The sequence below is a fragment of the Gordionus sp. m RMFG-2023 genome, chromosome 1 (genome assembly GCF_954871325.1).
Source record: "Gordionus sp. m RMFG-2023 chromosome 1, tfGorSpeb1-WG-v2, whole genome shotgun sequence".
Classification (NCBI taxonomy): domain Eukaryota; kingdom Metazoa; phylum Nematomorpha; class Gordioida; order Chordodea; family Parachordodidae; genus Gordionus; species Gordionus sp. m RMFG-2023.
In genome coordinates, this window is record NC_088775.1 from 88,448,629 (window position 1) to 88,473,297 (window position 24,669).

The 24,669-nt window shown below is 29.0% G+C and overlaps 2 protein-coding genes across 2 annotated transcripts in view; both read left to right on the forward strand.

The window, feature by feature from the left end:
* LOC135922896 (phosphatase and actin regulator 2-like) overlaps nt 1-24,180 on the forward strand; it is a 36,395-nt gene extending 12,215 nt beyond the window's left edge. The window contains exons 3-10 of the mRNA XM_065457408.1: nt 10,768-11,028; nt 11,627-12,220; nt 14,185-14,260; nt 14,800-15,017; nt 15,722-15,920; nt 16,784-16,901; nt 20,269-20,522; nt 23,900-24,180. Of these exons, the coding sequence (XP_065313480.1) occupies nt 10,768-11,028; nt 11,627-12,220; nt 14,185-14,260; nt 14,800-15,017; nt 15,722-15,920; nt 16,784-16,901; nt 20,269-20,499 (1,697 nt within the window). The 3' untranslated portion in view covers nt 20,500-20,522; nt 23,900-24,180. The remainder of the gene's footprint in view (nt 1-10,767; nt 11,029-11,626; nt 12,221-14,184; nt 14,261-14,799; nt 15,018-15,721; nt 15,921-16,783; nt 16,902-20,268; nt 20,523-23,899) is intronic.
* Nucleotides 22,209-22,913, forward strand: LOC135930897 (piggyBac transposable element-derived protein 3-like). The gene has a single exon (XM_065467695.1). The coding sequence runs from the start codon at nt 22,209-22,211 to the stop codon at nt 22,911-22,913; it is 705 nt and encodes a 234-aa protein (XP_065323767.1).
* Nucleotides 24,181-24,669: the final 489 nt, after the last annotated feature.

Here is a 24,669-nt window from a genome sequence, read left to right on the forward strand (position 1 = left end):
CCAACAAACCTTTGTGGCAACTACGAGAAAAATCTTCAGCCTTGCGCGATATTATTCTGGATCGGGCCGTTTAACAACAGTAGGCTTGCTAAATTTTATAATAAAATCTATATCTTTCTCTTTTAAAATACCACCAAAAAAATAAAATGAAAATGATTCTCAAAATTTTTTTATCACTCCAAAATTGGCAATAAAATGAACGATTTTTATTAATAATTAAATCGATTTCATAAATTTACCGAAATGATAAGAAGGCATGTTCCGGGTTTTCAAGGCAAAGTTAATTAAATAAATTTTTAAAAAAAATTTTATTACGAATTTGAGGGCACGTAAACGCTATATAATATAAAATAAGATTATTATTTTTTTTCTCCAAAGTTTTTAATAAATTGTCATTGTTTTAATTGGTTGTTTTTTTGTATTTTTTTAAAAAAATGATCTTTTAAGGAGTTTTTAACTCGTCATGTTTATTATATATATCGCATTGTGTTTTTTTAAATACATTTTTTTGTATTACATAGTGATACCCTATCCCTAACCTGATTTATTTTAAGTTATATTAGTTAATAAAATCGAATTTAATTTTTAGGTGAAAAATTCTAAAGTCAATAAAAAAGAAGGAAAGACCCTGAGAGCTTCTGTAGAATTAAAGTTAGTTGGGGCAACTAGGACTAAAATTAAAACAACCTTATATAATAATAAAAGTAATAGGATGTATTTTAAGAAAGATCCAATTATCTATATATATTTAGAAAAAGTCCCTAGGGTTAACAGCATCAAATTTCCCCGCTCGACCCGAAAAGCCCTCTACGGACGTTTAAATTTTTTCGAATTTCCCCGCAAATCACATTTTTTTAAAATATCTATTATATCTAATTTTTTTTTTATTCTTCTCATAAATGTCAATTTCAAAGGCCTCTTACATCTCTCCTCTGTAGCCACCTATTTCTACAACTAGTGTTGTTAAAAAGCCTTATTCGGGATTTTTAAAAATGCCCCAAAATAATATTATACAAACTAGAAGATTTTAAATGGCAGGAAGATTTGGACATCCATTTGCCCAAATCTCGCGGCTTTGCATAATATTATTTTGGTTATAATCTTAATCGGGCCGTTTTAAAAATTAACCCAAATCGGAATTTTTAACAGCGCTATTTACATCAACCGTTTTATAAATCGAGTTTTTCTTTTTGGTATCCCTGTATCTTGTATGTCTATGTAATTATGATTGTAATCACGTATCATAAAATAACTTTGTTTAATTTTTTAATCCGTATTATTTATATATTAAAATATTTAAAAGAAGTAAGCGTAATTGTACTAATGTATTTTTCAAATTGTGTAAATCAAAAGATTAGCTTAAAATTAAAAAAAAAATATATATATATAAATTCCCTGGCTGACCTATAAAATAAGTGATTCGCGAGGCACTGACCGAAATCATTTTATGTACAGATTGCCCTGCCCTTTATAGTCCATCCAGGCTGGACAGACCCGGACTGACTTAACCGGACTTTGCAGAACTCCAAATGTAAGATTTGGATAAGATCAATGCGCGGATTAAATGCTGCTTATGAAAAAATATTTATTATGCCGAAAAATAATCAGATAATTTACCATAAGTTCTCTTAACTCTACGACGGATAATCTTCAATAATATACACTCGAGCTTAGCTCGGGTCTAAAAAAAGGGGGATTTTATAGAGCGTCTAATCTAGTTTACGCCACAATCGATGTTATAAGAACTAACTTGATAGTTTATGACACAACTTTGAAATTATATGTTATATTTAAAAATGGCTTGTGAAATTAAAAGATTTCTCTCTCTTTTGGATTGGACAAATTAATTAATTTTTTTCATCAGGAATCAGCCATGGCAAATAGGTAAGGTAACCCAAAGTTCATTGCAAAAAAGGAGTTACAAAATCGCTTTGTTCCTCATCACTGAGAAATTCTTATAATTACATTTGTTCCTAATCCCAGAGAAATTGTAATTTAACAAAAATCAAGCCTTAGCATTATTGGTGTGTCTTGGTTCGACTTATTACTCGGTTTATTCGGCTATTTAGTAATCGACTAAACAGCCTAAAAAGCAAAAGAAATTTTTTTTTTAAATAAAACGAAAAAATATTAAAAAAAAACAAGAAAAAAAGATAAATTAAATACGAAAAATAACAAAACCGACAAATACTTAAAAACAAACTTAAATATGGTGTCCTAGTTCAGAAGCTCTAGCCTAAAACAGCAATTAAATATCGAAATTAAGTCGATACAAAATTTATAACGGTTTAGATTGGGTTTAGGTTCGGCAAAAACAATAACGGTTAATACCGCTTTGAAGGTTCGGTTCGAATATCTGATTTATTGACTTTATTTTATATTTTATTTTTTTTAAAAAATGATAATTTATTAATTTGAATATTGGAAAACTAATTAATTCTAAATAACGATTATTTATTATATCGCATGAAATTAGATAAAATGATAAAGAGGGAAATTAAGTATAATTTTTTGTTTACTTACGGAACAAAATAATTAATTTTAACCCATTAATTAATTCTAGTTATTCGAGTTTTTTAATATTAAAAAAAAACGAAAAAATTTAATTTTCGGTTTTCATTTCCGTTAAAATATTTCTTGATTTTTTTTTGGTCTGCAAACTTTGTGGTTGTTGATCTGCCTCTCCAAAGGGCAGTGTCGAACGAATCGGTAATTTACATATATTTTTTTTGTTTGGATCGACACTGCATGGTTGTAACTTATATTTAGAACAAATGGTCGTTTCCCTAAAGGCGTCTGAGGCCGCCTAGTAGGTGAGTGCGTATATCGCTAATCGCGTCTATCTGGGTTAGAATCCCAAGTACCTAGTTTTTTTTCTCCAAAATTAACTAGGTGGATGCCTGCTATGGGATATGATATATAGTAGATCGAAAACGAGCACGTGATTATAAGTGTCATATACCATATTTTTAAAAAAATTGGGTATATAGCAAATTTGGTTGTTATTTAAAAAATTGCTATATATTGACTTGGTAGTTGGCAGTAAGTAGCATTAACCTAACTTTGACGAGGTTTATGTCGCCTAGCATTCACATATATTTCACGTATTTAGGAATAGAATGGTTGGAACATAAGATTGTTTATATTAGAGACGTACCCTATCCAATTTTTTCACCGGTTTCGATACCGGATTCCAAATTTTCTAAATTATTCGGCTGGTGTCAGATCTTATCTAAAAAAAAATATGTATCAACGTATAAATGTAAATTTAATTTAATTCAAAAAAAAATATTATTCAAACTTAATTAAAATCAATCGACACCGTATTAGACATTTTATTCAACTTTAAAGATGATTTTTTTTTTCTCAGTAATTAAGCAACTTTATATGTTCATTACACTTATTTTTAAACATCTGACTATTTTTCATATAAAACCACTCTAATCCAAAGAGGGAAGATTTACCCCGGGAAATTTAAAAAAATTATTTATTGAGGTTATGCGTAGAGGGGAAAGGGAAAGGTTGTGAATGAACAATTTCGACTACCATTTAGCGAAATATTTTGTTTTGCCTCTTAGGTTTAGAGCGGGATTAGGTATTCACTGCTTTCTGATTACTACATTAGGCATATACATACATATACAAGCCATATTGGAATTTTAGAAATTAAATTTTAAACGTATTTTTAAGATGATCATTATGATTTTTGATTTGATGAATTTTAATAAATAAAATGTACATATTTTTTTTAAAAAACAAAAATTAGCATGAAACCCTAACCCGACATTTTAAACCCCGGTTCGGGTTAGCTTTGCATGCGCCTTTACTACTTGGTTAACGGATTCCAAATTTTTATAACTTTTCTCTCAAACCTCTCTTATTTCAATTTTTTTAAAACGTTTAAATAATCCCTCGCCAAGAAATATCCTATTATTTGTTTTATATTTACTATACTATGAAATGAATACCAAATATAAAACAAAATTATGGTTTTTAATCATCTAATCTTCGCTCACGTGACTTTCCCCCGCCTTTAAGCGATGAAATGCATTAATATATAAAGTTAAGTAATAATGATGATAATAATAATAAATTATGAAAATTTTAAAGATTATAAAATCTATGCTATTTTATATTTATGCAATAATTTATTAATAACTATTTAGTATGTAAAAAAGAAAAATAATTATAGTACATTAAGAAGTTAATGCTAAATAGAAAAAATTACAATATAGATTGATTTAAAAAAAAATTACATTGTTATGCGGCAAAAAAAAATAAAATAAGAAATTTATTTTAAAAATAATATCCATTCCAGGTTATTCCCTTCCCTTATATTAATAAATAAATAATATAAAAATATGCTAATTTTTATGACGATTTTTTAAAAATATTTTAAAATTTATATATAGTATTATATCATATTATTTATTTTTTATATAATTAAAAAGAATTTTGAAAGAACTGAAAAATGAATCAGGTAGGAATTTCTTAATTGAAAAATCAAATTTTGCTATCAAACTTATAATATTTATTTAATACATTCAGTTTGTTAGCTAGAATGCTCTTTGCAATATTTAATTTTGTGGTGGTTAAAAACTTAATTTAAATCGTTGATCTAAAAATGAAAAAGTTGATTTTTTTTAAAAAAAATAAATATTATAATTAAAATTAATTTGGTCTTAATTAGTGTTGTTAAAGGGCTCGTTTTGAGGCGATTTTTAAAAACGGCTAACTCCATATTTTAACCAGAAAAATATTGGCTAAGCCTTTGTTCCTTCTACGAGCAAAATCTTCAGGCTTGGGGAATATTTTTCTGGATGAAGTAGTGAGTTAGCCGTTTTTAAAAATCGGCTCAAAACGAGCTGTTTAACAACACTAGTCTCAATTCGCCCAACCTCATTAATGGAATCGACCTCGACTTCAATCGAATGCCCAAATACATTAAATCGAGTCGAAATGGGGGATGGATTTTTACAATTAAATCCTCCAAATGTGTGGGACCACCGTTCGATTCGATTTGCCGATAAATTTATTAACATTTGCGTCTAATAGTAAATTTTCAATTTTGAACTTATATAAATTGATTTTAAAATAGATTTCTCTTATTACAAACGTTAAAAAGCATTAAAAAATAATTACAATTCAAACCACAAATTTTTTAGCTATTTAAATATATTTGATCAATTTAAATATATTTTATTGATTGATTTTTAACTTTTTAAGCAATTCATTGTATTTTATTTTTAAATCAAATTTATTTTATCCTATACACTCTTGATTTAAATAGAATTAATTTATGAGTAAAAAATTATTGATCGGGTTAAACTTATAATCGATTTAAATTTTACAAAAATTAAAGAATTGAATTCGGTCTCTGTTGCCGTGCAATTCACAGTTAGCTATCTCGGCAAAATAATACAAATAGAAGTTCCTTTGGAAAAGAAAGATGATTTCCTTCTTTCTTTGTAAACTTCGCCCCTAGCTTGAGCTAACAGTGAATGTGGGGTTAGTTAGGGTCAAGACTAAGTTCAGGGCATGGAACACCGGTTGCCAAAGGATTTATATTGCCTCAATTATGTTGGGAGGCCGTATTTTAGCCTACACAACTTTAAACATTGCAAGCTAAAAAAGGATTTTGGGTTCTTCGGTTTGACGCCGTTCTTAGGGTTCAGGCCAGAGTTGTTAAATTAGCGCGCTATCTTTTTTGGTAGCTATAGCTAATAGCCGCTACTTTTTTTAAAATTATTTAATTTTTTAGCGCGCTACTTCGCTACTTTTAAAAAATATAATGAATGTAAGTATAAACATGAAAATTTAAATATAATATCATAATTAATTATAATTTTTATAATTTATTATTTAATTTTGAAATTTAAATATATTTTCAATCTATGTTAATAATCTAAAATGGCATCGCCCATGGATATCCAAATCCTTGAAAGTGATTCAGACATGGAAGATTCAATGGAAGAAAATGTACTTAATGTTGGATTATGCAAATTTAGTTAAAAGATAATTATGGAACAAAATTAATTTAAATAAATAAACACATAAAATAAAAATCCATCATTTAAATTAATTTTGTTCCATAATTATCTTTTAACTAAATTTGCATAATCCAACATCTCCCCCCTTTAATTCTCCCTTAACTCCATCGTGTTTGCCGATGCTACCATGTTCCTCCCTGGTGCACTCGAATTACTATTCGTGGTCAACTCCATACTTGGGCAAAACCGTAGTTTGTGTTCACCCCCGCTCGCCCAGCATTCCACTCTCCTTCTTGTGCTATACGGTGCTATTCTGCGACCCCCTCTCGTCGGCGCTTCTTGTAGCCAATCTCCTATGTTAGAGTGGGTAACAAGATAATGAGGATAGAGATAAGAGACGTCGACGATTCAGAAGAATCAAACAGATGGGTAGAAGCAGCTAGGAACGAGGCGAAACAAAGATAGGGAGATTGGCTACAAGAAGCGCCGACGAGAGGGGGTCGCAGAATAGCACCGTATAGCACAAGAAGGAGAGTGGAATGCTGGGCGTGCGGGGGTGAACACAAACTACGGTTTTGCCCAAGTATGGAGTTGACCACGAATAGTAATTCGAGTGCACCAGGGAGGAACATGGTAGCATCGGCAAACACGATGGAGTTAAGGGAGAATTAAAGGGGGGAGATGTTGGATTATGCAAATTTAGTTAAAAGATAATTATGGAACAAAATTAATTTAAAGGATGGATTTTTATTTTATGTGTTTATTTCTTCGAAAAATTATATTTGTATATGCAAAATAAATTTTACATTTTTTTATAGTTTATGGAACAAAATTAATTTAAATGATGGATTTTTATTTTATGTGTTTATTTCTTCGAAAAATTATTATTTTAATATGCAAATACTTATAATGTTTAATGGCTATAAAAAAATATATAAATAGCTAAGAAAAATAATTATTTTTTAACGGATGATATTTTAAAAATTAATTTAATAAAAGAATTACAGACGATATTTTGTTTCTTCGAAATTTGTGTGAAATTTAATAAAAAGGAAAGATTTAATACAGAAAAAGTAAGTCTACAATTTAATAAATTAGAATTATTTAAAGGAGTTACATTATATATTTTAGGTGTGCTCAAAAGTAAGTAGTTAGCCATCGTTATTATTAAAATTAATCCTTTATTTTAATTATATAGATTTAACACACCTTTGATTCTTAATTAGCTCTCCCAATACTGTGTTAACACCCTGAGTTAAGTTCGGACTTGTAACACTTAATAGCTCTAATAACGATTTCCCATTCTCTAGATTTTGAAAAATTATTTAAAATAAATATTAAAACAAAATCTGGATTCAAATTCCTGTGCTTAAAATGTAAAAAAAATCATCAAATCAATCGAGTAATAAATATTAAAACAAAATCTGGATTCAAATTCCTGTGCTTAAAATGTAAAAAAAATATATCATCAAATCAATCGAGTAGCTATAATATGAAGAAACACCTAAAGGTAAATTGTTATTTTTACATTATAATATTATTTATTTTATTAGACTGTTCACGCCAATTGCTATAAGGAAATAGAGAAACATATAAAAAATTTTGGTATAAGAGAATCTTCATTCAAAAAGACAAATACTACCCAAACCAAATTAACTGATAATAAACATGCCAATATTTCACAAAAATTGGCTGATAAAGTAATTGTTGATTTTATTATTGACACAGTTCAACCATTGTCCTTGGTTGATAATCCATCATTTACTATGATGATTAAAACTTTATCCCCTGGCACAACAGTTTTATGTCGCCAGACACTTATGAATAAAATAGCCGACAATTCAAAGTGATGAAAGATGCTCTAATAGTAGAGTTATCAGATATATCTTATGTATGTACACCGGTAGATAGTTGGACACATAACAGAAGGTAAAAACTTATTTATATTTATAAATTGATCTGATTAAATATTTTTAGAGCTTCCTTGCCCTCAAGTGCTAGTGTCGAGAGATTATTTAGTAAAGCAAAGCTTATACTTTCTGATCGTCGCTCTAGACTTGGGGATGATAATATTGAAATGATATTATTATTAAAATGCAACAAATTAAAATAAATATTTATTTATATTGCTTATTTTTTTTATAATCTAAACTAACTATATTTTTATATTTATAAATGTTGATTTTTATATTATTATTTATTATACATTTACATTATAAGCAAAAATAAAAAAATTTGTTTCAAAAGTAGCTAAAGCTACTTTTTTTGACAAATAGCGAAAGCGGTAGCGCGCTACTTTTTTGACAAATAGCTATGGTAGCGCGCTACTTTTTTGACAAATAGCTATAGCGGTAGCGCGCTACTTTTAAAAATAGCGTTTAACAACTCTGGTTCAGGCTCCATGTGGTTCCAAAATTTGGTGATAAACATGGATTTTTTTTATTTTAAAAAACATCAAAAATAAGTTCTCGGAATCACGCACCAGTTGGATGGACATTATATAATTTCACATTTAAAATAGAATGGGGTCTGGTTAATATTCCCAATAATTTTTAGGATAGGGATACCGAGGCTGAGAGGTGGGGGATGTGTGTTAATCTATTATATAATATTATTGTGTAATCATTGACATATAATAATGCCTAGACTGGCGATGCATTCATTAAAAGTGTACTGAAAACAGCTGGGGATGCCATTTTGTTTATCCATATTAAAAATTTTAAACGAGAGTCCAATTTATTCCTATGTCTGACGCAAATTTTATTAAAGAATCGATTTAATAGTAATTTTTAACACGAGAATAAATACTATATCGGTTACCAAAATGGCGGGCCCAGCTGATTTGCATTCAACGACGCTTTCAAATGCATTATTATGGATGCATCGTCAGTCTAGGTATTATTATGTATCATTGTAAGTAGTGTAGAAATATCTTTATTGAAAAATAAGGGTCAAGTTGGTTTAGAAACATCATTAAATAATTGTATTTTTAATTATAAAGTTTCTTAATTTTTCATAGTATTTTAATTTATTGTAAATCGTTTTTAAATCAAAATAAAACCTTCATTCATTAAAAAAGAAGAAAAATAGATGATGAACGGAAAATGTGCAAAAATTTTGGTGGTTTAGAAATTTGTGTATCAATTTTATTTATTTTTTTATCCATTCAATAATTTTAAACGTAGGATAAGAAGTTAATGTTATCAATTTTGTGGTATAGTCGGAGATTGGTATCGATTAGATAGGAAAGTATCGGTAGATACATTAACTGGCTTTTATCGTGTGCGCGAACAGGCATATTCAGGAACTACAATTCATATTCGTACGAATAGTAAAATTACAAGATTGGTGTATTCAACTCGTCGAAATTGAATAATTTACTATTCAAATCTTATTCGTTCTTGAATGGGACTAACCGTCAGTGAATACATTTTTTTTTAAAAATGGCATCTTTTAAATGAAAAGACAAATGTAATTTTTTAAGAAAATAAATAAATATATATATAATCATAAATGTAATTTTTTTATTTATTAATATATTGATTAAATTATTGGCAAATTTTGATTCGATTGATCAATCAATCTGTTACTGCACCGCAATTTTGTATTTTTTTTTTAAAAAAAAATATTATATTGGGGAGAAGGGATTAGATGGTTTGATTGAATTGGAAATTTTAAAAAATATATATATATGTCATTTTCATAAGGAATTAAAAAAAAATGGATAACCGGATTAATTTTTTCCTCCTTCTTTCTTCTGATATATTCAAATTAATGATCCAATAATTTGGGTTACGTATTAGGAACATAAGGAGATCTCTGAGAGATTCTTGGAAAATTTTAAATAATCAATCATCATTAATATAAAAAAATATAAATTTATTATTATTGGCTTACTTTATCTTGAATTAAAATAATATAAACAAATACAAGACTTAATATATGATTCATCGATAAAATTAACCTATATAAATAATTATTTAATTTAATTTATAATAAATAAAATTAAAATGAGAATTTAAATCAAATGATTTTAATTTTTAGAAATATTTTCGCAGATTATTTTAAAAATAAAATTTATTATAATTCCTACATAATAAATACCCATATAATTGTTTGTTTTTTTATTACCTTTTTATTGAATTTAAAATTAATGAACTTTTGGGGGATGTACAATGTGACATGTCGTTTAAATATCTGACGATGTAAAACTAAAACATTTTCACCCCAAACGATGATTTTTATTTGAAGCAGAAGATTTTAAAACAAATTTTTGTTTTATGCGCAGTACTTTGTGCGCAACATAATAATTCGTGTATTAATATAAATCGGAGTTCCTGGGCCGGTCAAATTTTTTAAACCGGATTACGGTTCCGAATTCAAATTTTTAAATTGGGTTTGGTTTTCAAATCCGGTATCGATACATGTTGGGCTAATTATTTTTTTTAGAAAGTATAAGTGTTAGAAGAAAATATTTATTTAATATGTATTAATTATCTAACCTAATATCCCATATAATGCCTAAACCATAGCCCTTATAACTAGTTACTGTTTAAGCTAAACATTTAATCAATCTAACCCTGGGCCGTCATCTTATGTAAATATTAACCCTAGTCTGCAAATTTTTAGTATATCTTAATTACCTAATTTAGGATACTAAATTATACCATTTTGATGCTTCTGTAGTTTTACATTTGCGGTCATATGTTTATAGTATCGCACTCGCTATAAGAACCCTATTATAAAGTATATTTTATTCCAACTATATTCAATATAGAAACTGATAAAACAGGCGGCTCTCCAACCAAATCTACTCAAAGTAGCGATTATATTCCTCCAATCCTTGATATCGATAAAAATGTCGCATCTCCCGTTCCGCTATCGCTTAATAAACGTTTGTTACCATCGCCACCTCTAAATTACACCAATGTATTAAATAAGAACCAGGAAAAAAATATTTCATCGCCCAAAAGTGCCGCCACGTCACCGTGTTTATCTCCTCAAATTATAAATACAACTCCTAACGTTTTAAGCCGAGGTAGCTCTCCATTTAATTATTGCTTAAATGTTTTAAATGAAAAATTGGTTGGGCATTTTTAAGTATAAGATTGATATTTGAGCTTATCAACTCTTAAATGTTTATATATGAATGAATGAAATAAATTGTACCTAGAGTTCTGATTTAGAACCAGGGCTGAAAGGGGTTCCGTTTCTGAAGTTCCGACTATATTTTATGATTCTGATTTCTAAGATTGACCCCGGTTCCAGGTTCTTGCACCAAATTTCTTTAACGAGCAAACGAAAAGAAATCTTAACACTAGCTGAACCCTCAAAATAAAATGAGTCACGCAAGATTTTGAGCAATGTGATGGGTGAACGTAGATCCGTTTCGTTTCAATTCCTAAAATTTTTAGAAGGAGAGTCCTTCCTAGATTTGTCAGTAGGATTACGGGTTTTGGTTCCGGTTTCAGATCGATCATAATATTTGCTTATATAAATTTAAAGCACTAATTTTTCTATATTTACAAAATTAATTAGAAGATACAAGAGATTTTTTTTATGAAACTAACACGAAGCATATTTTGATAAATATTTTGTCCACCATTTTTTTGAAAAATATATCTAATTTATCTTAGTAACCCATAACGGCCACTCCTTATCTCCTACCTTAATCAATCCTCCATTGTCCGAGCCACTACCATCTCTCCGCTTTCACGACTTTTCGACCACTACTAACTCCACGACCATAACTCAGCAGAATGCTTCGAAGCCCTCTTCCTCGTTCTTGCATTCTTCGCCGTACACTTCTTCTTCCACCCAACCCCAAAATCACAACCATACAAAGCAACTTTACAATACAGGCAATCCTCCCAGCACCAATCACAGCACGACAATATATTATTCCCCCTCGGTTCACCACGATTCATCGTCACAAGATAGAAAAAATGCGAATACAGACGTCAACGCGGCTCCATTTTCTTCTACACATTTTCGCTCGACGACCTCGAGCGAATCACGGGACCTTAAATCTTTAGCTTATTCGGATTACTCCCACGCGGCATGGCACGATGACGCGGTGCAGCAAAATGACGAGAATTGCGACCAATTTCTGTTGATTCAGCCATCACCCCTCCCTGTCAGCCTTATCGATACTTCGATTGTGGAGGAAATTCCTGCCAAGGAACCCGAACTCAATGCCGTGCCCAAAAAAAGTGCCCTCAAGTGTTCCGGTGATTAAATATTTTTTTTTGAAATAACGTTTCCAAGTTCTCTTAAATATTTAAAATTTCAAGTTTAATTGGATAGATTTTTGCCAACTCAAAAAGTTCGACATATATAATTGACTTTCAATAAAACATAATGCATGAACCCCCCCCCCCCCCTAACATTAAAATTTAGGTGGGCCTCATTTTTTTATTCCCCGCTCCCGCTTTTAAGAGGCTAACGATTTCACTCTCGGAATAATATAGTATAAGTAATAATTTTTGTCATCCATTCCCTTACTTTAAGGATTTTAGTTTAAATATTAAATAATGATCTATTTTTTTCGACGCGGAATTTTTTTTAAAAATTTGATGATTTTCTACGACCAAGGCCCGGTTTCATATTTTCCGTGCGGGTTTCAAAAAATTGATTCTAAGATCCCTGGGCTGATCCGGGAGGGGAGCCTTTAATTTATAGAATAAGGGTAACTAGTCTTATAGTGGGCACAAATTGAGAGTTTACGTTTTGCCGTAATTTTTTAAATAAAAAAAACGTAACGCATCCCTTGTTTAAATTGAGGTTGCCTTTTTATTAATATCGTAGATTCAAAATTTTAAATAAGTTTTAAAAAAAAAAGGATTTGTCTTTTAAAATTATATTATCGTCTGCGTTCTTATTTCTTTAATTTTCTAAATATTCCTTTTTAGGATTATAAGTAAGTTATTTTTTATATTACATTTTTATATAATATTACAAATCGAAGATTAAAAAAAAGTAATGAAAAAGCAAACCTATTTGCGTATTTTTTAAATGGTTGCTAACGCCAAACTATAATTTTACCAATTTGCACGAGGCCATTTGAAATGCTTTATTCGCGCTTGCAACGCAACGTTTGACTTAATTTGTACGCACTATTAGAATTCGAACAAACGATACAATAAATCACACGGATAGAAATAGGAGTGGGAGGAAGGGAAGGGGGTAGAGATTTTATTCATAATCTTTTAACAGTATGCATGTTTTATTTAACAATTTTAAAACTTAAGATTTCTTGCATAAAGATAAGATTAACTAAAAAAAAACAATTTAAAAAAAAATGTTCATTAATTTATTTCGCATATATTTTTTTATCATAAATTTTACGAACTAAGCATGCATTCGTGAACATATGATAAGAGATAGGTATCCGGAAATTATAATTTTGATTAAATTGCGATCTGTTCTGATTTGTTAGAATTTTTTTAATTTTTTTTTTAATTTTAAAAAAATATTAAATTCAAAAAATAAAATGAAATAAAAGAATTCAGCTGTTTATCCATCCACTTGGTAAAATGCATATTTTTCTAGATTTCAAACATTCTGCTTCTTAGCAAATAAACACAGTATCATTCAAAATAGAAAAGATTAATTATAATCTCGACCCTAAGTCATGGTAATTCGGATGTGGTGATGCCACATTTGTTCAGTTCACATCGTTGAGATAAATAAATTAGATAACATTATTTGCAAAATTTCAACAACTTCAAATTTTTCTTCCCTTGTTAATACATTGTTTGCGGCTTAGTTGTGAATACATATGGGATTTTATTTTATTGGCAATACCTAACGAATCATCATCGTGAACGTTTAAAAAAAACTTTGCATTCTGATTATGCCCTAAAAAAAGCCATAAAACAACAAAATTAGCTTTTAAAGATTTCTGACCATCACCTGAGGAGGAGGATCAATATTAAGATTTTTTATATTATAATTTTATAGTTCGGTTATACATTTGTATATACTGAACCATATGATTAACTATGTTCATTTTAAATCTGTAAGTTTTCCTAGATTTCCTGAAAGAGGGACCTTAGTAGTGAGTTTTAAGCACCTATCCTCTTTTTTTTACCATAAGGGATCCACCCATAGAGATTGGGAAAAAATGATTTTTAATCATTTATTGAAAATTTTTTTTTCCATCCAAAAATAAATACTTTATTTTATATTTCAGGCTTCGATTCGAATCCTTGGCACATCAGCGATAGACATCTCTCTACCGCGTCTCCAAAGACTAGTAGTAAATACAGGTAAAAAAATATATAGGTATTTATTTAAGAAATTGGCTGACAAAATAACTAGATCCCATATGTTTGTAAACTCTAAATTAGGAATGCCATTCGTTATTTGTTAAAAAGTAACGAGTAACACGATTCTTTTTTACCTTTTCGAATGACGGTATCGCAAAACATTACTCGTTAACTTAAATTTTTTCCTTTTTTTCCATAATAACGCGTTCCTTTTTTCTTGCGTATCTATTAACGCGTTCCTTTTTTCGAACGTAACGATTAACACGTTCCTTTTTTCGAACGTAGCGATTAACGCGTTACTTTTTTTTCAAACTTAACAAATAAACGCGATTATTTTTTGAAATAACGTTTATAGCACTAAATTAAAATCGCTTTATTTAGCCGCATAATGTCCCTTTAATCACTAAACTTTTTTATACTATGCTACTTTTTTATCAAAATCTACAAATTAAACATATTGGAAATCTATGCACAGAAATGGCTAAAGACAACCACCTTTAAAAATTAATTTTTTTATATTTTTATTGTGGGAAAAAAAGTCCCGAACCGACCCCCAAATCGTTGGAATTTCAATACGACAACGGAGACGAAGACGAAGACATGGGTCCCATCCTCTACAGGGACGATTATAAGTCGCCCAATATCTTTTTCGACAAATCGAACCGTGCCAAAGTTTCGGAGAATTTTGTTGGCGAAATGGTAAAAAACACGGAAGTGGGTGAGAATGACGATGAGGATATGGATCAATGTTTTAAATGTAAAAAAAACAACTGAATATATTTTTTCTTCTTCTTCTTCTTATAACCCCCCCCCCCAAAGCTTTTGAGAGTATAGGTAGGGTTCATAGTGACCCCAGAGTATATTTTCTAAATCAATTTTGATTGACCCGAAATTTGTTTATAAACGCTATTGTTCCATGGGTTTAGAAATCGTTTTAATTTGTTATTTATGTTAAAAACTAGTAAAAAATTAATTATTATTTATTTTATAGTTCAAAAGTATTAGAAAATTTAATAATGGAAGGCAATTTTTTTTTTGTGACTAAAACTCTATAATTAATAACTCATGTTTATTTTAAAAAAGTATATATATTATGACGAAACATAAATTAATAGCTGAGATATATATAGCTTTAAAATTTGGTTTTCGCACTTATCCCGAAATACTCTCGTGGTATTTTTTTACTTCCGTCGATCTCAGGAATTAAGATACAAAAGCTCTTGGACAATTATTTCTTAGTAAATGATTGTTTAGTAAAAATTTCAGCGTTAGAGATGTTGAAGGAGTTGAAAGGTTTACTAGTTTCAAAGTATAAATACGTCAAAAAATTCAGATAGAAATTTTATTATTGTTCCTTTTTGGGAACTCAACTACGAAATTGTATTTTTAAATAATATTGATAGAAATTTTTAATAAATTTACATGATTCAAAAAAAAAATTCATAAAATGAAATTAAATAGCAACTCTGGCTTCTAAAATTTTCCGGAATGATAGCCTAGCCCATCATTTGAGCCGCCACAAATGGGAAGCAGAAAATGACGCTGTTTCTGATCCCGTCAATCATATCGGGCAAGAAGGGATGAATGGCCAAAATGGGGAAGTAGATGAGGAGGAGGAGGCAAAGCTCAACATGAGAAGAATAGGGGCCAAGCTTAATAGGTGTTAATTTTATATTTTAATTTATCACATTAATTTTGACTTATTTATGGTGAAAGTATTATTTATAGTCCCTCACATAACTCAACGAAGTTGACTGCCAATTTTTTCCCTAAATTTAGGAATTCATGTTATCAACCGTGTCCAAGGTAAATGGAATTAGTAACCAATTTGCGTTTAATAGCATTACTTTATAAATTCAGCTAGGCCATTTTTTTTATACGAGAGGGTAGGGTGGGTTATTGTTAAAAGGCGAAGAAGTTGGAAAGCAGAAATCGCACATTTTTAAAACCTATTCGCGATATTATTGTGCAATTGTAATTAAGTAATTTGATATGCGAACACATGTGATTTTTTTGTAAGCAAATTAGTTCGAAAAATTTTATCAAAAAAAACGTGAAATAAATGTGCCATATCCTCTAATCTCATCGATTAACAGCATAGATAAGTCTTAAGACAAAAGTATTGTCCATAAAGAATAGCCAACTTTATAAATATTTTTTTTAGTATATTAAACAATAATTATGCACTGCAAGTCATAGCCATGACACTCGCGATGTAAAATTGTCATATATATATATATAACAAAGTGTGCACTTTGAGCTTGGAATATTATTTTATTACTTGTTTTCTTATTAGAAATGGAATTATAAGGTAAGGGACTTGTAGGTTGAATGGTTACTTGACTCGAATTCGGTCTTTTTTTTAAAAAAAATTTTTTTTATGACTTTCTTGGCTCCATCTTAAGAATTTTTCGCGAATATAATTTAAATATATTTCCCACATTTAAGAAGATGAAGATAATAGGATATATTTTAGTAATAATTTGTAAAAAAAAATTTTTTTTTTTAAAAACCGTTTATCAGGAGGTTGAGTCTGAGGCCCACCGCGGAAGAATTGGAGCAGAGAAACATTCTGAAACAGAGAAGCGAAGAACAAATCAAATTGGACAAAGAAAATACCAAAAGGATGCTTTTAAGAAAGGTTTTTTTTTTTAAAAAAAAAAATTTGCACGGCCCGGCCCGGATTTAAAAAAAAAAATTATTATTCGTTTTCGATTTTTATAGCTAATAATGGCGATTTCAAATATTCGGTTTTGAAATATCCGGTTCGGCCCGGGTGTATTTAAAAAACTGATTCATATATCAGTAATTAATCTTCCCCTTCCCCCCCCCCCCCCCTCCTATCACACGACGGGTAATTAGATTTGTTAATCAAGTCGAATTCGGGGTATATCAAAGCCATAAAATTAGTTCAATGGCGTTACAGAATCAAAAACAAATAAGAAATTCGTTCCCTCCCCTCCCAATAAAAGATCATAATTTTATTTATATAGTTTCATTTTATTTATTTTTTTTGCTTAGAAATTATATTAGATTAAATATCACTTATGGGATTCGAATTTATCCCAATTTTTTTAGCGCCATTTTTTTGAAACCCCCTATGATTTGAGTTACACCACCAAAATTTGTCTAGGGATTTCGTCAATTATCATTTAAAAAAAAAAATTTTTAAATCACTTTTATATCTTTTTCTTCTCCGTTTTTCTCCCTTTTATGGCGATTTCCAGGTTTACCCAGGTAGGCCAGTTTTGTCTTTTCCATTTTTGACGGTCCTGAGTACAATATTTGTAAGATTCAAGCTTCTCATAATCACCGCTATCATATTTGTAAGATTCATGCTTCTCATATCCACCGTTATCACATTTGTCTACGTCATCTTGAGCCTTCCTCTAGGTCTTGATCCTCCTACTTACATTATTATGCACATTTCCCTCTTTTTTTTTAAAAAAAAGTTAGAATTTCACACCCTTGTTATTTAAAAAGTGTCTTAATATAATAATATTTCCTTAGATCATCATTGCTTTAAGTAATAAATTATTTTTTAAGCCTCAAATCTTTAGAAAATGACCTCTTTATCGCATCTTTGGAAAAATTTTCTGAAATTAAGATGTTGAGCTTTGACATTATCTCTCTTAATAATACTTTTATTCTTTAAAGTATCTTCCTTTAAGTACGGATTTAAAGTTTTGTTGTCTTCAATAGTGTTAAGTTTCCTATGAATTTTTTACTTTTAATATTATTTATATCCTTAATTTCTTCAATTATAAGTATTTCTTTAAATTTCATCATATAATTTATATCTCTTCTTAATTTATATATGTTTCTATTACGTTTTAATATATAAATTGTCTAGAAATAATTTTAAAATTTTTTAGTAACAATTTTTAAATTTTTTTATTGCTTTAGTACGATTCATGTTCATAGCATTAGGTATTTTTAGTTTCTTAAAAATGTTCCTTATTTAACCAATTAGCGTTTTTCCATTTTATGGTAAAAATTAAAATCATCATTGGTAAACAAATCATGTATTTTTTTCTAAATCAATTGGTTCTTCATATTTTATTTCCATAATTTTATTATAGTTATGATTTTTATTATTATTTTTGAAACCCCTACAGTTGTTATTATTATAATTGTTGATGTAATTATCTCTTACAATCACTATTGTCATAATATCTTAAATTATTATTATTGTAATTTCTATTATAATTATTATTTATATCTGTTGTCATAATTTTGTCTAAAGTTGTTTCTTAAAATTGTCATTAGGTCTATAATAATTATTATTCTCATTCCTATTCCTACTATAATTATCATAATAATTCTTCTGATTATGATTTTTACTATTATAACTTTTTTTTAGACTGAGATTTGCCAATATTTAGATTTTTATAATGATCTTGTTGTTGAACTAAAAATGGTTTATCTTCCTAAATACCCTTTAATTTTACCTATGAATTCAACTTTAGTTAATTTCAACAATTGGTAATCTTTCAAGAAATCAAAAAATATGAAAAATATCATCAGGTAATTTAATAAAAAAAACAACTGTTAATTCATTTTTTAAATAAATATTTTTCAAGGCTTTCTATGTATTCATTTATATCCATTATGATTGATTTACGTTATAAATTATTTTTAGGCTAAAATTTCTGACTTTGTTTTGGATTTAATTTATAATAACTTTTCTTCTTTACGTGCATTTAGAATTGTTTGCAAATCATCATTGGTTTCACTGAGCCTATTGTCCAACATCCATACTGGTTCTTGATCATCACATTGAGTTGCATATCTAAATTTTGTTTTTTAAATTGAGTAAAATTATTTTAAAAATCATATCAACACTATCTATAACTTGACCATATGTTTTTATTAGTTTATTTCCCGGGTAAAAAAGACCAGAATTTTTTTTATCTCCAAACATGGTTTTCCGGTTCACCCGGAGGTGCCAACCGCGCCATGTTATAAAAAGGTAACACGGGTTGAGAGAAAAATTATTACAAATTAAAGTACCATTCCAAAATAAAGTCATTTTAGCATAAATATAATTTATAACATAAAATAACTTATAACGTAAATCATTCATAATGGATAATAAATGAATACATAGAAAGCCTTAAAAAAATATGTATTTAAAAATGAATTAACAGTTGATTTTCTTATTAAATTACCTGATGATATTTTTCATATTTTTTTGATTTCTTGAAAGATGACCAATTGTTGGAATTAACTAAAGGTTAATTCATAGGCACAATAAAAGGGTATTATGAAGATAAACCATTTCTAGTTCAACCACGTGATCATTATAAAAATCATAACCAGAAGAATCATTATAATAATTATAATAGTAAATGAGGATAATAATTATTATAGACCTAATGACAATTTAAGAAACAACTTTAGACAAAATTATGACAGCAGATATAATTATAATTGGAATAGAAATTACATATATTTTTATTTTAAGAATAAAATGACATAATTCACCAACCCATCTTTTTAATATTTAAATTAAATCTGTAGAATCGCATATCTCCTGAAACCGAAACGTAAAATATACAGTTAAAACTTTTAATTTTGGCTCCTGATGATTTCTGGCAACTCCCTAATTTTACCAAATATGTGAGTTCACATCGAATTTCTATTAATTTGCTACCGTGTATTAGAAAATACCTTGATAATTTGGGCTAATGTCTAAGTTTAGCAAAAAATATTGATCCCAACAATTCCCATATTAGACAGGTTTAGTGTATAGGGTAATAATGGCTAAAAGTCCGTCTAAATTAGTTCGATGTATATGCGCTCTTCAAAAAAAAAAGAGTCTGATTAGCATTGAAACGGGGAATAGATAGTTTTTTGGCTAAATTTTTGGTTAGCCGTTTTTCTTCCGGGCTAAATTTGAAGCTGTTACCCTTCTAGGAACCTTTATATTTTTATTAGTTTAATTAATAACGCCACTTTTTACATCCTGCTGACCCCCCCCCCCCCTGCTTATCCCAAACGAATAGCTAAGTTTCCGGCCTACCATAGAGGAACTCAAGGAGCGTCAAATTATACGCTTCAACGATTACGTGGAAACGACACCGGCAGAAGCCTACGATCGTAAGGCTGACAAACCCTGGACCCGACTCACTCCTAGAGACAAAGCGACGATTCGCAAAGAGCTCAACGACTTTAAATGCCGGGAGATGAGGGTCCACTCTGAAAGCAAACATTTGACGCGATTTCACAGGCCTTAGAAATGCGGGACACTAGAAATCCGGTTTGATTTGACGCCTTTAAATATTCCACCTTTCTCTATCAATATTCGAATATTTTCCCTAATAAATCATTTACGTAAATTCGCTTAATCCAATCATACTCATGGTAGAGGTCTTTCAAAACCTTTTTTGGGTGCGGTTAGTAAAAATTATTTTTCCAAAGGGGTCGGATTTTGAAATATTTTTAAAATTCGAATTTAACCAGTGATATTAAATAAATCACGACTTAACATGGAATTAATTTTATTATGTTCGAATTGGGACGGGTTATAGGGTAATGATGTTTGACGTTAGTTCACTTTGCATAAAAAACTACCAAAATTCATAAAAATGCAATAAGACCCATTTATTATTTTTAATATATATATTATAACGAAGCACGTGATCGAGTCCGCTCCACTATATATCATCCCCCCAACTAGTTTTGTTAGATTTGAGCCGATTTTTTAAAAACGGCTAACTCAATATTTTATCGAGAAAAACAAAGGTGTGGACATCTATTAGCGAAATTCAGAGGCTTAGTCAATATTTTTCTTTCTAAAATATTGAGTAGCCGTATTTTAAAAATGGCTTAAATCGAGTATCTTAACAACACTAATCGGAACCACGTAGTGGACTTAAAAAAAAACACTTTGCTGGATTCGAACCCTGAACTATCGGATTGTGATACATGCACTGAGCCGACTAGGCCACAGACGCTACTCGAAAGCATGAAATTTTTTTGTATATAAAGAACCCTGTATTGCATACTGTGTATCTCAAGCCACATACCACAAATTATATAATAAATATTTTATAAATAAATTTTAAATCAATTGCATGGTGTGTATTTGAAGCCATATTCTATATCTTCGATTGGAATTTTAATTTGGGCCACGTGATCTATTATTTATTTTTAATTTCGCATTTTATTAAACCCTATTTTTAAAAATGGCTATTTTTTTATAAAATTTTTCTTCTCAATTTTCTACACATCGTAAAAGGATAAATAATATATTTGACAAATTTCAAAACATTAAAATTAGATAAATAAAAGGTAAAAATTAATGTTTATGAAATTATTTTATATATATTTATTATTTTTGATAATTATATTTTGTAATAATCATACGTTGCTTTAAAGACACATTATGCAAATAAGGTATTTTATTTGAGTTTTATATTTTTAGAATTATGAATTGTGGTACCATACCTAATGATAGTGAAGATTCAAATTTAAGTGAATCGTCTGATGAGGAGTTTCTGTCAACCCAAAATAATGATTTAGGTATATTTAAAATGTATGCTCTTATATAATCTATAAATATCTAGATTTCAATGAGAGTGATGAATCGGAAGAGGATGAAAATATAAATAATGAAAAAGGAATCGTGAGAAAAATGATTTGGAAAAATTGCTTAACTAATTTACCATTAGTTATTCCAAAGTGGAAAGGAGAAAACCCAACGGTTGATAAAGTAAAAAAACCAATGGATTATTATAATACATATCTCAATGATTTATTACCTCTAATTGTTTACGAATCAAATTTATATGCAATTCAATGTAATTCCAACAAACCTTTGAATTTATCGATAGATGAATTAGAAAAATTTATAGGAATTATTTTTTACATGTCAATTATTAAACTTCCCAGAGCACGTCTCTACTGGGCCACCAATACAAGACAGGCCAAGGTGGCTGATGTCATGACCCTAAATCGCTGGGAACAAATCAAATCATTCATTCATATAAATGATAATGACAAATTTATTCCACTTGGAAGTGAGGGCCATGACCCACTTCATAAAATTAGACCCTTGATAACTATAACCAATAATATACTAAAATCTTTATCGATAGGGGAAAATATTTGCGTAGATGAGCAAATAATTCCATACAAAGGGATGAGCAGATTAAAGCAATATAACCCCCAAAAGCCCAAAAAATGGGGCTATAAAGTCTTTCTACTATGCGGAGATGATGGCCTTCTCCATAATTTTGAAGTATACTCTGGGAAAATACTACCAGCGGAAGGATTGCCTGATGTTGGAGCAAGTGGCAATGCTGTGCTACGTTTAATTTCTTATATACCACAGCAAATTAATTATAAATTATTTTTTGATAACTGGTTTTGTTCACCAAATTTGCAAGTCGTACTCGCTCAAAGAGGGATATTTTGCGCGGCCACGGTCAGAGGTAATCGACTACCAAATATCAACTTCCCAACAGATAAGGAGTTGAAAAAAAAAGGACGAGGATTTTTTGTTTCAAAAAAAACAATAATAAACGGGGTTGAATTAAATTCAGTGAAGTGGCACGACAATCGTGCTGTGACCTTATTGAGCACTTTTGTAGGTGCACATCCTCTTATCGATTGCGAAAGATATGATAGAAAAAAAAGGATAAAATAATGATAAAATGTCCAAACATTGTTAAAGTTTATAATAAATCAATGGGAGGTGTAGATCTTATGGATTCTTTACTTTCATTATATAGAATTCATACCAAATCAAGAAAATGGTACCATCGAATTTTATTTCATGTATTCGACATGTTACTTATAAATTCTTGGTTGCTATACAAACGGGATTATAATAGTATATCAATAGCAGGCAAGGATCGATTAAGTTTGTACAATTTCAAAATTTCGGTGGCGGAAGTCCTTTGCAAATATGGCAAATGCACTTCAAACAATATTCCAAAACGAAAATCAGTTCAAACTGGTTATCGGGAAAAATGTAAAAAAGGACCAGCTCAATATTTACCACTTCAAGAGGTTAGGAAAGACCTCACGGCTCATTGGCCAAAATATAATGATAAGAAGGGTAGATGTAAAATGCCAGGATGCTTATTTATAACAAAAGTATCTTGCAAAAAATGTGGTGTATATTTATGTTTTACGCCCACAAATAATTGTTTTATAGATTTTCATGAAAATTAAAATGTTTAAACCTTTAATATTTGTTATATTTAAATAAAATTTTATATATTTATAGTTTAAAGTACAATAAAAATTATTGTGGAAATAATTGAAATTTGTATCCATAATTGCATAATGTGTATTTAAATCCACATACCGTTCATCTTCTAAGAAATTTAGAATTTTTTTTAAAAAAGTGAGCCATGAGATTATCAATAGTATCTAGAGAAATAAAAAATCTAGTTTGCCAAAAAAAAATTATTCTAACATAGTACATGCAATACAGGGTTAAAATTACAACGAATATTTTAATAATATACATTTTAAAAAAACATAACGTTCACGGCTATACATCATTACCTATTTTTATATGAGTCGGGAAAACGCTTTAATTCTTTAGAGTCTGTTCGGTTCGAGTCAAAATTATCACCCGAAAATCTCTAATAGACTCTATATTTTTATATCTTATTTTCACAGGCGGCGGGGAATAATAACGTGATCAAACCAGGGCTTGCCACAATCTTAATCCACCAAACACTAATTTATTAAATGATTGATTTTTTTAGTGAGCAAATATTATAAAGAACGTTTGAATTTATGTGATTATTTATATATATATATATCCTTTTTAGTGAAAATTTTTATTTATAAATATATATATTATTATTATATAAATAAACCATTTGTTATATACGTATAGATGTAAATTTTTATATATATTTATTTATATTATTATTCACCGTTGATTTTTTTTTTACAAATGGACAATTCGCATTTATACAACTTGAATGGATTTTAAATAGTTATTTAAATAAAACGATTCTATTATTATTTTTAATAAGGATCATTTGATCCAGTTTTCATGGATCAAGCTGCTTGTCATAACTTTTTTATATCAATTACACTCATTTCTGACAGATTTAGAGAGTCCCGGATTCAATTATCAAACTTTTAAAAACATAGTTAGCAGTTAATAGAAAGGTTTGGGTAGAATTATCAAAGTGCTTTTTTAATATTATTTATGTTTAATTAATTTTTTTTTAAATAAAACAAATCATAAAATTTATTTATAAATATTTTTAAGTCCTTGGGTGACTTAACTGAGATACCGTAATTTTAAATATCACGATTTATTTGTCGCAAAAGGAAAAAAGTCCTCAAAATGAGATGTAAACTTAACTTATAAACAAGTAAACTAGGACCTGATCATATACCTTTTCATTTTGAGCCGATTTTTAAAAACGGCT

What these genes read in the sequence shown, in the direction of transcription:
- LOC135930897 (XM_065467695.1), top strand. Translation starts at nt 22,209, where the DNA reads ATGACCCTAAATCGCTGGGAACAAATCAAATCATTCATTCATATAAAT.